The sequence below is a fragment of the Wyeomyia smithii genome, chromosome 3 (assembly GCF_029784165.1).
Source record: "Wyeomyia smithii strain HCP4-BCI-WySm-NY-G18 chromosome 3, ASM2978416v1, whole genome shotgun sequence".
In the NCBI taxonomy this organism is placed as follows: domain Eukaryota; kingdom Metazoa; phylum Arthropoda; class Insecta; order Diptera; family Culicidae; genus Wyeomyia; species Wyeomyia smithii.
The window spans coordinates 195,406,202-195,423,329 of NC_073696.1; the positions used below are offsets into that span (position 1 = coordinate 195,406,202).

The 17,128-nt window shown below is 38.1% G+C and overlaps 1 protein-coding gene across 2 annotated transcripts in view; it reads right to left on the minus strand.

Annotated features, from left to right (window-relative positions):
- Positions 1-17,128, minus strand: part of LOC129731313 (glucose dehydrogenase [FAD, quinone]) — a 108,231-nt gene that overhangs the window by 41,360 nt on the left and 49,743 nt on the right. For both annotated transcript variants that reach the window (XM_055691192.1, XM_055691191.1), the window contains 2 exons: positions 3,341-3,525; positions 3,150-3,276 (listed from right to left, as the gene is read on the minus strand). In XM_055691192.1, coding sequence (XP_055547167.1) covers positions 3,150-3,276; positions 3,341-3,490 — 277 coding nt within the window. In that variant the 5' untranslated portion in view covers positions 3,491-3,525. The remainder of the gene's footprint in view (positions 1-3,149; positions 3,277-3,340; positions 3,526-17,128) is intronic.

Here is a 17,128-nt window from a genome sequence, read left to right on the forward strand (position 1 = left end):
GTGAGAGTCATCGGAAAATGGTTTGGGAAAGCACTTTTCCTTATAGATATCCCAAATTCTTGCAATCAGCCGGTGTATACAAATGGCTAGCTTTTCCGGGCCCATGTTTATAAGCTCCGCTTCAAGGTCATCCTCACCAACCGACTCATTGTTTTTCAGCTGCTTGATGGCATCCTTCACTTTGCATATCGTTGGGGCTGGCACGTCTTCTACGTTTGTCGCACCGATGGGATCGCTTTCTTCGACGCCATGGTGCTCTGCCTGGGTGCCATTCAGGTGTTCGTCGAAGTGCTGCCTCCACCTTTCGGTCACCTCACGATCGTCCGTCAGAATAGTACCATCTTTATCCCGGCACATTCCGGCTCGCAGCGCAAAACCTCTACGGGATGAATTGAGCTTATGGTAGAACCTTCGCGTAGCTGTTCCAGATCTGCATATTCCTTCCTCCTCCAGGTGGCGCTCTTTCTCCAGGAAGATTTGGGTTCGCCGCATCTTCTTCTGCTGGTGTCTTTCTACATTCTGACGAGTGGCATTGCGCATTTCAGCCGCCCGCGCAGCGTTCTCCTCATCCATCACCCTCCTACATACGCTGTTGATGCCTGCTTTGATGGTCTTCAAACAGTCTTCGAGAAGAGCTTCCTCCAGCTGGTTCTCTTACGGCAGCACAGCTTCGAACGAATGCACGTATAGTTCTCGGCGACGTTATGCTGCTTCAGTCGCGCGAGATCTACCTGGGGCGGGCGTCGGTTTTGAGAGCATCTTAGCCATAACCAGGAGTGGTTCGAGTCGACGTTAGCGCTCCTATAGGATCTGAAGTCCATGATGTCTGAGAAGTACCGACAATCATTCAGAACGTGGCCGATCTGTGTTTCTGTCTGGTTTAGTGACCTCCAGCTACACTTGTGTAAGAGGTTGTGCTGCAAGCAGATACTACGCACGACCATGTTCTTGGAAGTAGAAAAGTCGATAGGTCCAATTCAGCTGGTGCGCACTGAACCTTCCAATCACCGTTTTGTATCCCTCCTTCTGGCCAACCAGAGCGTTGAAATCCCCGATGACGATCTTGATTTGGTTTTGGGCAGTGGTCGTACTGACGCTCCAACTGCGCGGGGAATTCATCCTTGTCGTCTTCGATACTTCCTGAGTAAGGGCAGGGCACGTTTATGATGCTCATGCTGCCATTGATTTTCAACCTGCCTATTCAAGAAATCGTTGTCCACCACTCAATCATCCGTTTACACATCTTGCCTATCACTATAAAAGCAATCATGTGTGTTGGCGCAGCTCTGATAGAATGCATGACCATCCCGGTACGTACATACCATAGAGCCCCTCCAGCACACCTCCTGCAGTGCTACGACGTCGAACCTGCGTGATTTAAAGATTTTGGAGAGTACTCGTGTGCTCCCTAGGAAATTGATAGATCGGCAGTTCCACGTCCCAAGTTCCCAGCCGCTAGTCCATTTCCTCGCGTGTGGTTGTGACGATTGTTCCAGTCCGAATTTCTTCGTTCCTCGTTCATTACTTGTGAGTGTTTTACGTTGGCAGCTTGTAAAGCCTGCGTACCGGCCTCAACACAACAACAGTGTTTAGAGTCCCGCGTTGCACGAGGACGGTAATCGGCCCGCCTACCCGGGAGTACAGACGCTGTTGTGAGCCGCTCCTGACAAGGAGGATATACGCTCGGAGCATCTACAATTTCTAATTATTGAGAAAAATGTTCTCGATTTTTTCATTCAAGAGATCTGGAAAACCCTGCCGTAGAGCATTATTTGTTTTATGGCCAACACACCTTCGTCAACCAGGACTTAAACTCAAAATATATGCTAATTTCGCACAATATTGAAGTGGTTTCGCGCCATCCAAATTTTGCGTGTTGGGTTCAAAGCTAGTTAACATGGTATATTTTGTTGCAAAAATGTTATATGCCTTCAAACAGTTTTATTTAACTGAGTTATCCACCATGAAACACTAAAGTGATCTGTGTAAGTTTTGGGAGGACAGCATCTTTATTTATTTATACGAAGAAAATCTGAAGGTTTAAAGAATCTAAATTTTATTGTAGTATTTGCATAAGACCTGCGTTAACTACAATACACAGACATACTTGTAAAGTATTAGAAAATATATTGTTTTTTTTTAAATAAACACTTAAGAAAAAAGTCCTTACTACGGTTGTCAGTAAAATTGAATTTATCGAATCAAATGACTTTATTAAGAAAGTAGTAGCACAGACTAACAGACATAACACGTCGAACAAATTTTCAATAAAATCATCGTTTGGATGATTCCAGTACTTCACGTTAGTAACACTAGCACCATCTGCTGTCGTGTTCGCGCTGCGTCATGTATTTGGACATCAGCGCCAGCGTTACTGCATGTGTCAAATGGGGAACTACAAAATATGTATGAGATTGCATGACAGCGCCCCAGACGACGTTTTCGCGCGATGACTGTTATTCGATTGAAAACTAGAAATGAACGTTTTTTGTGGCGATGGAGCTAGGTTCCAGAGTTACGTCTGTTAGTCTGTGGTAGTAGTATAGTTTGATTCTACAATTCTAAATGCATATAAAATTACCCAGGGGAGTAAATAATGTCATATTGATAAATTCACAAATAAAAATAATAGCCGCATTTGGAGTGGGGTTCAATGATTAAACCTTATAAAATCGAACTCAAAATGTGGTCGTTGTGTTAATTTGTGAATTTATTGACATAAGGAGTGTATCGGAGAATAGTCGTTAATGTTTTATACGCTACAAATAGGTGCAAGAGGTTTTCACATGTCAACAGTATTAACACAAGTCGCATCATTGAGTTTACAAGGTTGTTTTCAAAATATCGCTGATCGAGTTGGAAACTAAACAAAAAGTTTAGCTCAGCTGGTGCATGGAAAAGGGAGTGTAATCAAATTCTATCTGAAAGCTTACGACTACTTTCCGATACACTTCATAAAATAATTGACTCCACTAGGAAGTTTAATATGCAATAAAAATTAACGATTCGAAATATACTTGCAGGCACTTATTGATATTCCAATAGTTGCGTTTTAATTTGATGCTGACCCAAGAAAATAAATAAATAAATTTCCAATGGAGTAAATATTCGAAAGCGTTACCCGCCTTCAAGACAGAGTGCACACTCACCCGCTTCTATCAGCAACACTTTCCAGTTTTTGATCTCCGACAGCCGCGATGCCATTACTGATCCACCGGAACCGCCACCCACCACGATGAAATCATACTCGTAATCTGTAGTGCGAGAGGTTTTGGACTGGAAATGGATAACATTGTTCACATTCGTGTTAGAGGCAAGGCTACGTTAATTGGCAAATTACCTTCATCCGCCCGCAGGGGTCTTCAAGGTCGCACTGTGACCGTATGAACACCTCCAGTAGGCCCATGAACAGCATGTACTGGGACCCACCGCATAGAGCTGCCAGAGTGGCCCCGACTGGCGGACTCATTGGGCAAGCGCAGGACGTCATCCTGCGGGTAGTGTACGTTCAGTCTTCAGCTAGTTCTGCAACATGAAAAAGGAAAGTTGGATAAAGTCAAGAAGTTAGATTTGGCTTCGATTTTACTTAAAGAGATAAAACTTTAACGAGAGGTCATTGTTTTAAATTAGAACTTATTGCACAAACGCCATTATAGCATGATTTCGACAGTAGAGCTGAAGCGAGATATTTTTATCGTAAAATATGCTATTTTCTAGAGCGAAATCTTCGAGTAGTGCAATTTCAAGGTGGGAAGTATCTTCTACTGCTTGGTCACGAGATAATAATGCTTGCAGTTGAACGTTTTCAATGTGTCCTGTCGGGCGCAAAAATAACATCGCACCGTAGCAATGGCTGTTTGTGGTGAAGATTGACGTAAAACTATGAGAGCACGGTAAACTGGATCATGAACTCATCTAATTTAAAATCATGGCCCCTATTGCTTTGGCATGATGGATGGTGTTAGACGCTTTGAAAGTGGTCTCAGAATTTTAAATTAATTACTCTTGAGCCTTTCATGACACAGTTATCATACCCATTACCGGAGGAGACAGTTCTCACATTAATACTGCATAGGGTTAAGTGCTTTCAATTTACTATCGGAGCCCTTAGAGAAAATGTTACGTTCAGAGTGTTACGAAATGCTGAAAAAACGGTATCATTTCTATGGAAAATTGTGTTTCTGGTTTATTAATGGAGTTTAGTGAAATTGTGTTATGCAGGTATAGGCCTAAAAATATGCAAAAAATAGTTATAATCACATAAAGTCGCACTGATCATCACTTTACATAAAAAAACAACCTTTATTATTCTCATTTATTATATGGTTCCATAACATCAAGCAACAGAATGAATCTGGGCATTACATCAATTTGCGTAAAGGCTTTCCACTTCTCCTTAATCGTTATTGATAGCTTCCCCTCGTAGTGGAAGAATAATCATGAAACATCTTTTTCTTGACGGTATTTACAGAAGATTGTTTGAACCCAGCCAGCGTTATTGAAAAACATGTCAAAGGAAAAAAAAACAATCGAAGCAGGAAATCTGTGTGGGAACAAAAGTCGCTGCGGGGCGGTACGAATCGTGTGCTTTGTGTACTGGTAATAAAAATATTTTTCTGATATGCGAGTGGAAATAATCTTCTAACATTGCTTTTCATGTCATTTTTGTAGACCATTCCAAAATTATTTTTTAAACATTCAGTTTCGAGATAATTTTCAAAATTTCTATAATATTCTGCATGGCTAGCAAAGTAAGTGAAATGTACGATTGGGGTGTTTGGAATGCATACCACTAACATGTGAAGGATCATCAGAGTGCCCACACTCGTATCACGGGTAGCGAAAGCAAATTGATCGCACTTTCAAAGATCAAGGTGAAACCTCGGACACAATTTCACAGCCATTCGAAGAAAATGCCAGTAGCCTCGAATTTTAAAGGTCAGCCTTCTGGAAACTAGTTTACTGTTTCTGGTTTCCCGGTCGACTTGTTTGGTTGATGCATTTATGCACTGCCGATTGGAAGATTGCACTGAATCAGATCATGTAGTTGGTAGCAGACGTGTGCGCCGCCGATCATGTTGTTGACGGCGGTGGTTACCAAATAATTAAATTTAAGATTTGAAAAGATCATTGGAGCACTAGCAGGAAGACAGCTGGGAACAATTTTAGAGTGTTCCAAATCTAAGATTAGCGTAGTGCTAATAAGTGGAAATTATAAAATATTATCTTGAAACCAAATTTGGAGTAAAGAAGAAATGTTGAATATATTCATTATAGAACAATAAAACTAGCTAAGTTTAGGTATTGGATAAAAAAAAAGAAAATATGATAAAAAGGCTACACTGTAGTAATAAAGGTCTGAAAATATTGAAAATCATAATTTTTCCACATCTGGAATTTGAACATTTTTTTCCAAACGGCGACGGCGGTGTATGAAAAAGTGTCGGAAACGGCTGAGCGGTGCACAGGTCTAGGTTTTGTGATGATGTAATTTTTTGCGATAACTTGAAGTTTGTTTACGTTTTGCTTTCTGGATCTGGAGCAGTAGCGCAATTCCGACTTCGGAATGCTAGCAAATAGGTTTTACACCTCATTTGAAACTGATTTACATACTCAATAGAAAAAATTCTGATGCCATAGAATTTTGTTATTTGGACATTTTCAGGCACTCAACGGAACATTTAACTATATTAGAATTTAGCAGCTACCCATGGAGCAATTGAACCGTCCATTTGATATGAGGATGATAAAAATCGGCTCAGTCATCACTTAGAGAAATGCATAAAATTGCTTGCTACACGCAAAAATTGTATGGTGCGAAATCAAATCAATATTATATGAAAATAGCGCAACTTTTGATTAAATTTAAAACCTGGATAGCGAATGTGTGTTGGCCATGACGCCATCGTTGATCTAAAGACGGCTCAAAAGCACTGCACTTATATCATAATCATGATGATTTGTATTGGTAATGTTGGTAGAGTTTTTTTGTAGAAGGAAACAGTGCAACCAGCAATCAATACTGATAATTTGGGAACTGACTAGATTAATGAAAATATCTGAAATGAAATACATGCGAGCGAGAAGCTCGTGTATTTGGGTTCACTGGTGACCACCGACAATAACACCAGCAAAGAGATCCAGAGACGCATCCAGGCTATAAACCGTGCCTACTTTTCACTTCGGAAGACATTTCAATTGGGTCGAGTGCAACGACGCACGAAGTTGACGCTGCACAAAACCTTAATAACCGGTAGTCCTCTACGGAATAGAGACAACAACACTTCTCGCGGAGGACCTTAATATCCTTGGAGTTTTCGAACGGAAGGTGCTGCGGAACATCTACGGTGGAGTACAGACGGACGACGGAGAATGGCGACAGTGCATGAGTCACGAGCTGCACGCGCTACTTGGAGAGAACCCCATTGCACACCTTGCGAAAGTCAAAAGGTTACGGTGGGCCGGTCACGTAGTAAGGATGCCGGACGATAACCCTGTGAAATCACTTCTCTTCAGCAACCCTGCTTGCATCATCAGAAATTGAGGGGCGCAGCGCTCGATCAGATCGAAGGAGACTTGCGGGTGATGAGACGCCTGGGGAACTGGTGAAACACAGCCCAAAACCCAGCAACATGGCGACAACTTCTTGATACGGCACGAGCCATCACGGCTCTCGTCTGATTGGTAAGTAAGTAAGTCTGAAAATTCTCCATCCTGGACTTGTTACCAAAAGTTTTGCAGTAAACAAAAGTTTCAAATAAATAAATTTGGTAATCAATCTTTATATTTTTATAAACAATTGTTAGTTCCTTATAGCCTGTTCTCAGAATGTAAGTTGAAAACCGCTATTAAAATGTGAAGTTACAATAAACCACCTTCTAAAGGTTTCCCCTGATAAAGGCATCTACAAAAGCTGAAACATTGACGATCATAAACCATTTCGTTCTGAATTCAGAGGATTATGACAGCTTAGCCGAAACCCAATTATTTGTTTTTCGTTTAGTTATAATTTCAGGTATTTTGTGCTGCATTCTGGCGGTTTTATTGGTTCTGCTTTTTTGCACGCTTTAGGCCATTTTCAGGTAAACATGGAAACATGCACTCATATTTTTCGTCATATATTCCGTCCAATGCCTTCTCAAGTTGAAAGGTTGATATGCGTGTGATATGTATGAAAATTTTGAAAATGACAGTCAACTTCCACTTGTAAATTATATGTAAAGTACTTTGTTATAATTTTCGTTTTTAGTTTTAACAGTATTTTGACAAAACCGAATTTTTTTTTATGTTTACAAAAGGATTGAACCGTTTCGATGAACCTTTATTTTTGATTTTTTCTCATCTTCAGATAAGTTTTCAGAATTTCAATTTTTCCCTCTACCGTGTTTTCAGTTACTAAAAGTTGTATACAGGAATATTTTCCTGGATTTTAGGTTTAATAATGTTTTTCTGCATATGCTATTGTATGCTTTGCTATCTACTCTTTAAAGACATTTTAAAGTTGTGCTCAAATCACCCATTTGGATAAAATTTTAATACGGCTGTCGGCGGTAGAATTAATTTGGGGTTTAGCCAATCTCGAGGTATGACATTTTTACGAAAATAGTTGTAAATTTCGTAAATAATTTGTTTTATAATTTATAGACGTAAGACACCCGAAAAATGGTGATAGGTGAATTTTGAAGAAAATAAACCAAGGAATCCAGAAAAAATTTTGTTTTTTGATCGGAAATGTTGCCAGATAGATTATTTTTGTATTTTAAAACTAAATTTGCATTTTTGGGCAAATGCAGCTAATTTTGTTTTAAATTTGATGGTTTCATCGTATTTCTCGAAAAATTTTACGTGAGAAAACTTATCACCCCGTGGTAATATAAGCCAATCTCGAGATATAGCATTTTCACGAAAATAATTTAAATTTCGTAATTAATTTTTCGTAAAAATGTTATATCTCGAGATTGGCTCATATTACCTCGGGATGATAGTTGTTTCTTATGTGAAATTTTCCAAGGAACAAGATGAAATTACTAGATTTAAAATAAAAATGGCTGCATTTGACGAAAAATGTAAATTTAGTTTTCAAATACAAAAATAATTTATCTGGCAACGCTTCTGGCCAAAAGTTATATTTGTTCTGGATTCCTCGGTTTATTTTCTTCAAAAATCGTCTATCAGTATTTTTTCGACATCTCACGTCTATGAATTGGTCGGCGTGCGACCAGACCGAACCAAACGCCATTTTGTTCCAAAAATCGAGTTTTTGTCACCAGTTGATGGTAAAATCGATAATCTATCTTTCATGAAAAAACGAAACCATTTGAACAGTTTATAATAGTATTATAACAAAATTTCTCTGCAGTAGACTTTGATCGCCGATTACTCGAAATAATGTTTTTGGCGCTTGGTTCGGTCTGGTCGCACGCCGACCAATTGTAAGGAAAAGAAAAAAGAGATTTTTAACAAAAAATGCGTGACTTTGCAGTAAAGAGGGGGTCCAACAGAGCGGGGGGTATTCCAATCGACACCAAAATTGGGATTTTTCCAAAGAGACAGTAGATGACGCCCGATTTGCGCCCGATTTTTAAAGTTTCCATACGATTTTATATGGGAAAATTCACTTTTTCTATACTTATTCTATATAAATTCCCAGTTGGGTCCTAAAAATATATCGATACATGATATTTGTAGGAAATTTTCCTGGAAAAAACTCATCTGGAGACCGTAAGGCGCTACGATGCTTGTAGAAACAGCTATTCACCCCAAACTGATTGAATGTCTGACGGACGGCTCACCATTGAATTTTACTAGCAATACTGCTGCTGCATGCTACTGTTGCAAATTCAACCATGTGATGAGAAATGATATCGCTTAAATTTATCTTGGAGGCTTCCCCGAAGATACTATGAGCAAAAATCACACTTTGAAAATTATTTCCACCCGAAATTATTTCTCATACTTGAGCAAGTCTGCAATAGCAGCATGCTGTAGCAATGTTGCTGGAAAATTTCAATTGTGAGCCGTCCGTCAGACATTCAATCAGTTTGGGGTGAATAGCTGTTTCAACAAGCATCGTAGCGCCTTACGGTCTTTAGAAGAGTTTTTCCCAGGAAAATTTTCTACAAATATCATGTATCGATATAATTTTAGGACCCAACTGGGAATTTCTAGGGAATAAGTTTTGAAAAAGTGAATTTTCCCATATAAAATCGTATGGAAACTTTAAAAATCGGGCGCAAATCGGGCGTTTCACCGATCGATCTGAAAAGTTACACAATTGTTATGGGACCTATAAGGAACACGAAAAGTGCATGGGATCTAACCTTTATTTTTTGTCCCACCCTAATGCTCACTTTTATGTCACTAATGTAAATAATAAATAGTAAAGTTACCAGAATACTGCCTAGTTCAACATTAGTTAATCTGATTCTGATTCTTTATATCTGGTCGTTTGACGTCTACTTGACAAGCAGCGCTGTTTGCTCTTTGTCTATTATCTGCTCTCTGTCTATCGTTTCAAATGCAAGTTCAAACTCGAGAAAAAATTTCAGTCTCACCAAATTATTCCCAATTGACTCTTTCCATCTGTCCAATAAATAGTTCAATAACGTTTCGTACGACTTTTTTTTTCCTATAGCCGGACTGTTCCGAGAGCAGAATAAGGTTGCTATATAAAAATCTCATCCGTCAGGATAGTTTCTAAGATAATTTCTTAAGTCGACAACATACTTATCGACCTTCTAAATGATGACTTTTTTGAGTTTGGAACCTTCTGCGATAGAACAAAAAATGTCCTGCTAGCTATTTGGAAACTCACATTTAGTTTTTATTATCTTCTTCATCTTGGATACTGACATAAATTTGTGTAAGTCTTTGGGCGAAAAACTCACCCTTTTGTACGTACACTATATTCATAACTCCTTCATAAAGACAAAATAAATTGTCGGAACGTTGGAGAAGAAGTAGCGATACTGTCGTTTTTTCCAATGCTTGCTGACTGATGGGCGAAAATCCCTTATACAGCTTCTTCATTCTAAAAAGATATGGAAAATCTTATTATAATTTCTTGCTGCAAACTTCCTTTGACCTCTCGAATTGCTATAATTCGCATTAATTATTGGCCTCTTGTAAAATGTCCAATCGCTCCGCTGTTTTGTCCTGCTTAATTTAAATGTACATCATCACAAAATTCGTAAACAAAATTATTAAAACCAGGATTTTTTTTGTATTAATACCTACCAACAATTTCTCGCCACCGCAGCTTAAAAATATCTAGAATTTTTTTTGAGATGATTTTCATCGTCGACTCCACCCGTACGGATACCCTTCGAAATTAAATATAACCGACGGTGTCGGTGTGATGAACACATACTGCTAAGAACGTCATTCGTCTAGCGGTGGATTCGACACCGGATCCCACAGCAGGACATGTCGTTCAAGCTGAAGTGCTATTTTCACACTTGACGGAAAATGCAATGGAGCGAATAGTGTTTTGCCTTTGGCCGGATGGCTGAACAGCATCAATCGCAAGACAGGGCATCCGTCACCGGAGAAGCGATTCCGGCGCGCAAAAGGATGCTAGAGTAAAGCCAAACTACTTATGAGTCTGTCAACCGTGACATGCCCTTCATCCGTGCATCAGCAAAGTGTAACCCTTTTCCTAGTGGGTTGGCAAATTGTGGCAATAGATTTTGTTACTAGGCGAATTGATCGAAGAGCAACAGGTTGGCACTTTCAGAAAATTTTTCATGCAATTCATTTTTCTGGCAGTAGTAAAGTTTTTAATATAAGAAGATAGCCTTTTTAATTGTTTCATGGTTATCGATAAAAATGGAACGTGATTCCAAAACTGAGGGTGATGCGGGTTTGCAATTCAATCTACCCAATCTGATTGTTAATCACAACAATTCGTTTTCCATCGTTTCGATACATAAACTAGGGGTGACTATTCACTCGACTTCTTGCTGTGATTGTTTCTTGCCATATCTCATCTCCTCTCAAGTGGTATCATCTTCTTGAGCTTGATAGCAATTATGTGAGCATAATTGATGGCGACCGAAATTCAATATTATTATGCAGAATCACCGAGTAAGCTTATACACTGTCATCAATCAATAGCCGAACGACTTCGTTACATCCGTCTCGATACCATCGGTATCGTGATACAGCACCCCCAAGCAAACATGTGCAAGCATAACGCGCCCACCGCTCTGTAGCCTCTCAACCCGATAATTTTCATAAACAAACTTCCAACATCAGCTTCGAGCGCGATAACATCTCGTTAACAACTTGTTTCCACGACCGCATCACCGTATAATTCCACTTGACGAACTCTTCGATTTATATTTTCCGGCTCTTTCATTATAATTTCTATTACAGTCATCGACATGGCTGATGATTCAAATGATGTGGTATGAAGCACACAAAAAACGAATCTAGTATTGCATCCATTCACCGAACTCCCATTGTATTCAATTATCTAAGCATTTTCGTGAGCTATCCTGCTCCCTACGATATGACAGGGGCGAAGAGAAAACCGAAGAAGATAAAGATGATTCAAAATCAGAGTTATTTTCCAGACGAAGAAAATCGCTACGGCCCGCCTAGTGAACCGGAAAAAAGTCTGCTCTTGGGAAACTCAGTCAGGCCCAAAATTCACGTATATAATTTACAATCGCCCAACCCAAGTGAGAGGCGGTGGCAACAACGGAGCGAGACGTCGTCGTACAATAAAGCCACAATCTGATAGCACAATGCTGTCGGCCCAACTTTGGCACATTCCACGGGATTTATGCGGTTGTTGTGGTCTCATAGAAGACGAGCTCCAATAAATGAGCTTTCACCGCATCTGATGGGCTCCGCTCCCAGTTCAGGTCGTGCTGTGAGTCGATCCACCCGCCGCCGATTTGACCATGGATACTGTTGGTTGGTTTGGCCGACCGAACCGATCACGGTGCGGGCGGTGGCACGTCGGTGGAAAGTTCCCAGACGACAACAAACACTTTCGCTTGCAACCCACGCCGGAGATTGGCGATGAGCAGCTCGCGGTTTAAAAGACAATTCGTGCAAGTTTCCGATGGTCATCCCCGCTGCGTAGAGAAAAAGAACAACTTTCTATTTCGAAGGTGCATAAATAATAGGCTGGAAACGGTGTGATTTATAAGGAAAAAGAAAAGATTGAAGAAAACCATTCAAATAACTATAAAAGTCCAAAGTATCATTTGTTGGAAACCTCATGACGTTATCAATCAGAAAGTTTTTTTTTCATGCAGTTATTTCTACGAGAGAAAAAAATTACGATTGTCACGTCTGTTTAAGGTTTCAATTTTTCATTTGGTATTAAATAAATATATGAGAAACAAAATTTTCACACGTTTGCTACTGCAAATGCATTATCATTCAAAATAGTTAAGAAATAGCAACAAGCAAATAAAATGGAAACGACACAGAAAATCCAACAAATAGAGGAAGAGTTGAATTGAATTCAACAATTAGAATCTAAAGTAAGAGGCTAATTTGTGAATAAGTAAAATTAACTCTAGTTGTCAGATCAGGAATTTGGCTAGGTTTTTAAGTAAGTTAGCAAAACTATTAGTGTTACTAAACTGTGACTTTCGGAACGAACATCGAGAAAGTACTAGATTCAAAAATTCCATTCCATGGCGGTCATTCTAGTAAAAAGATAGTTTTTTTTTCACAAAAAAATCACTTTCCAGAATCATAAAACATTGAGACATTCAGATATCGAAAAATGGCTGTGTAACACGGTAGATAGTCCATTTTAACATGTTGAAAATGATTTCTGCCGAATCGGTTTAGCAGATGCTGAGAAAAACGTACCACAAGTTGAAAAAACGCTGCCAACAGCGTAATATTCACTATATTTGCATCCACGACATGCAAAATACATCTTCAAATATACCTCAATCAATAGTCAAAATGCCAGAATACTTAACCTTACTCTAAACATAAAAAAATATGGAAATTCATTATTTCCCGAGTAGGACCCCCCTTGAGTGCTTGTGATATTGCCTTTTTATCCTATTGTCACAAAACGAGTGCAACTTCGAAGAAATTATTTCAACTTTAAAATTCACACAAATTATCACTTGATGAATTCAATAAGCCTTTGACAGTATTTTTTTAAATATCAAGGTCCTGAATACAATTTATTAGGGAGCAATTATTTTAAAAAAAGCAAAATTTCAGCTTAATCGAACTTCGGGATGTGGAGCTACAAAGCGGTCAAGTTTGTAATATACAAATCCCGGTTTATGTGAAGAAAACAACGACCGTCCGGAAGCAAGTCTGTGGATAGATAATTTTATTAAACAAATTCTACTTAAACCTAACCTACTGCAAGCCAGGAGAGGAACAACTTTCTTTTTCAATTTTTCTCCCTGTTCTTGCCTAGTTTTTTCATTGCTGGCTTAATCCCTGTCACCAATAGTTTTGTTGTTGTTGCCTACTTATTCCACTGCCATGCGGCCGTCGTTGTTGCCCTCACGGGAAACAAGGTTTCCAGTAGCAGTGTTTTTTTTTCGGCAAAGGAATGTCGGAAATATATACTAGGGGAACTGCTCCATTATTCATCTCAGTCCATATATTATTCGCATGTAACATGAAAACACAATTAAAATCAGGAAAAAATGCATATTTTCTAACTAAACCAATCTGCTAATCCATGGGATGGATTCTTCTTAGTTCACTTTAGATTTCTCATAAAGTAGAATTCCCAAAAACTCACTTAAAAGCTCTAAATTTGATATAATAGTCGGGCATCTGCACTCAAAAACTCATTTAATTCAACCATCCACCTCAGGAAACAAAATCCGCGCATTGTTCTATACAGTTAAAATGGGACTTGTTCAGCAGCCAACCAGAGTTTTTTCACCACAAGCGGACCGCTATTTATTTTCTTCACTAAACACAATCACTCACTACACTAAGAATACTTTAATCTATGAAATGTTCACCTCAAGTTTCCAAAACAAGCTTGAATAAGCAGAAATATATGCGATAAATTTCTACAATTCCAAGATTTCAACTGTATGTATTTTCATCTGTTTCCACTGCGTTGAAGGAAATTAAAAGTTGCCAAATCAGTTTCTGTTAATACGAAAAAATTATACTGAAAATGTTGAATTATTCCGACATAATTGACATAAATCGACAGCACAGCAGTGGTATACCTAGGTTACCAATTTTGCACGTGAACAACTACAGCGGATATCTAGGTAACCTACTACAACGGGCTGTGACTACGTTCACTCATGATAATGTGATTCATTCATGATTAACAGTGTGATGAATATGGGGGCGTCGTCTCACATTACATTTCTTGATTCTAATTTTTTACTAACAGTTATTTTTTCTTAAAAAGAAGCTCTGAAAAATAATTTTTAAACAAATTTGTATCACATTTTTTCATCCTGGATTTTCAACGAGAGGTTTCGTAATAACTCCAAGTTTCTATTGAAAAAATCAATTGTTTTTTTGAATTAAAATTTAGTATTTCTTCAGAATTTTTCAGGCCAACATATATTTTTCTATGATGTATATTTTTTTACAATGCATTATTACCTTTTCACAACAGGCAGTTTTTCTCTACAACCAAAGGTTTTTGAGCAACAATTCTTGGAGCAAAGCCAATGTCATCTTTGACATGCATTCTGTCAAAGTGAACGAGAGTCATAGTGTTTTAGAAATACAAGATAGATTACTCGCTATGATGTATTGTTTTAAAACAACTCAAAATAAAAGAATGTTCACATTGATGAAAGAAAACTGAAGATTTTCTTTAACTAACAAGATAGTGTTTGTGGGAATAATGTGACAGGTGAACTATTTCTTAGCACTTTTAATACACTTTGAAGAAAAGTGACGACCAAAATTTCAGCTCAATCAGACTTAAAATGGCGTGGCGCAAAGCGATTGAAGTTTGCCTTTTTTGAAAACCGAAAAATCACTCAAGGGGGCGGGGGGAGGGGTACGTGAAATTTCGGTTTTCGAAACTTTTTTTGATGCCAAATGACTTAAAAATGCATGAAACGTCGAGAATTGGTGTCATCCGAAAAATTTTTTTTTGCAAAAATCTACTCTCTGGGACTTAGTCGTTTTTTCAAATGTGGAAGGCGGAGATTAAAACATTTAGAATTTATTTAATGAAATTGATCGCTAGTCTCTCGAAAGAGCCTGTATAATGATATACACTACAACTAGCATCGAATATATTATGTTTCATTAGGGTGGTTCATTTATTCGACATAGGGTGGTTCATAATATTGTGTAAAAATGAGTATTAAATGAAAAAAAAATCACTTTTAACTTACTACCAATAGAAAAATTCCTGAAAATATAATATTTGTTAAATCATTGTCATTAGGGTGGCAATGTTCAATTGAAAAAAAATTCATGTAAAGTGGCAAGATATAAGAAAACAAATTTACAAAATGTTTTAAAAAACTACTCTGTGCAAAAAAAAACTATCTCAACTAAAATTAAGATTGTGTCTCACGGAAAATGTTTGATGCTTTCAGGTTATTCGCAAAACCACACACGGAAGGCACATGGAACTTGAATATTTAAAAAAAATGAATTTTTTTGAATAATAAATTTTTTTTTCTTCTAACTTTGTTTTTTGAATAAATAATTGTTTTAAGTGTAATTTTTTTGAAAAGACAGAATTATTATCTACAGCTTTGTCGAAGACGTCACACCAATTAAACGAACCGAAGTGCGTTTTTTATTTTATACTCATTTTTCACAATATTGTGAACCACCCTAAGCCGAATAAATGAACCACCCTGATGAAACATAATGTAATCGATGCTAGTTATAGTGTATATCATTATACAGACTTTTTCGAGAGACTAGTGATCAATTTCAAAAGATAAATTCTAAACATTTTGAACTCCGCCTTCCACAATTGAAAAAATGACCACGTCCCATAGAGTCGATTTTTGCAAAAAAAAATTTCCGATGACCCCAACTCTCGACGTTTCATGCGTTTTTAAGTCATTTGGCATCAAAGAAAAAAAATTTCAAAAACCGAAATTTCACGTACCCTCCCCCCCCCTTTGCGTGATTTTTCGGTTTTCAAAAAGGCCAAACTTCAATCGTTTTGCGCCACCCCATTTTAAGTCCGATTGACCTAAAATTTTGCACAGGGTGTTTTTTCGAGCAGGTGAATATTTTGTATAGGGTTTTTTTTGGAATTCAAGATGACCATTTTGGCTGGCACCCTAATGTACAGTAGACAGGCGATTCCGTAGAAATCCGTGAAATCTATGAATTTCACGAACAGTTCTGGCATCTCTGCTGAAGACAACGAACTCAAAAAAAAAAGAAGTTGCGATTTTTTATTTTTTTATATGTCGGTGGATAGATAAAATGTATAATAATTGTTTGATATAATGTTCAACATTGTGCTTTACTGCTTAATGGTGGAAAAAGGTGAAAAGTTCCAAGGTCAAGCTTTCCCATAGTTTTTCCTCGTTATGGCTTGCTTCCCGAGCACAGATAACAATAACATGGACGAAATAAATTCCACTGCCTCAACAAAGTGTTTTAGTTTGTTTGTCTTTCTCTAAGCTGCGTGGCCACGCCCTTATGGCAAAAATCTACTCTGAACTCGATACAAAAAACTGCGTTAGAAAATTCAGCTTTAGTTTAGCAAGTAAAGTGCAGCTGTTAAAAGTACGCGACATTGAGAAACGAGAGCTGCATACGAGTGAACTTCCAGGCACTGCGGAGCATGTCACCTTTATTTTGCATACGGCAACAACAGTTACCATCGTACGTTGCAGAATATTTAGCTGGCACAGCTACTGGAGGGCACAGCGGAGAGCAAACTTTATTATGCGCGGTCAAGCAAAATATTCAATGCTACCGCAGCATATAATATATACATTTAGTCCTACGTCACCATTTCATACAACCCCTAGGGCTGTATACCTTGTAGTATTTCTGATTAAATCAAAGATGGCGGTGAATTTTTTTTCCACCTTAAATGAAAGCATTATCATTCCTACTTTTAAACGAAGAGTTTTTTGTATAGGTTTTATTGACAAATTCCAGGGAAATAAATCAATAAAAAAATCGAAAATTGCCTAAACCAATCTACTAATCC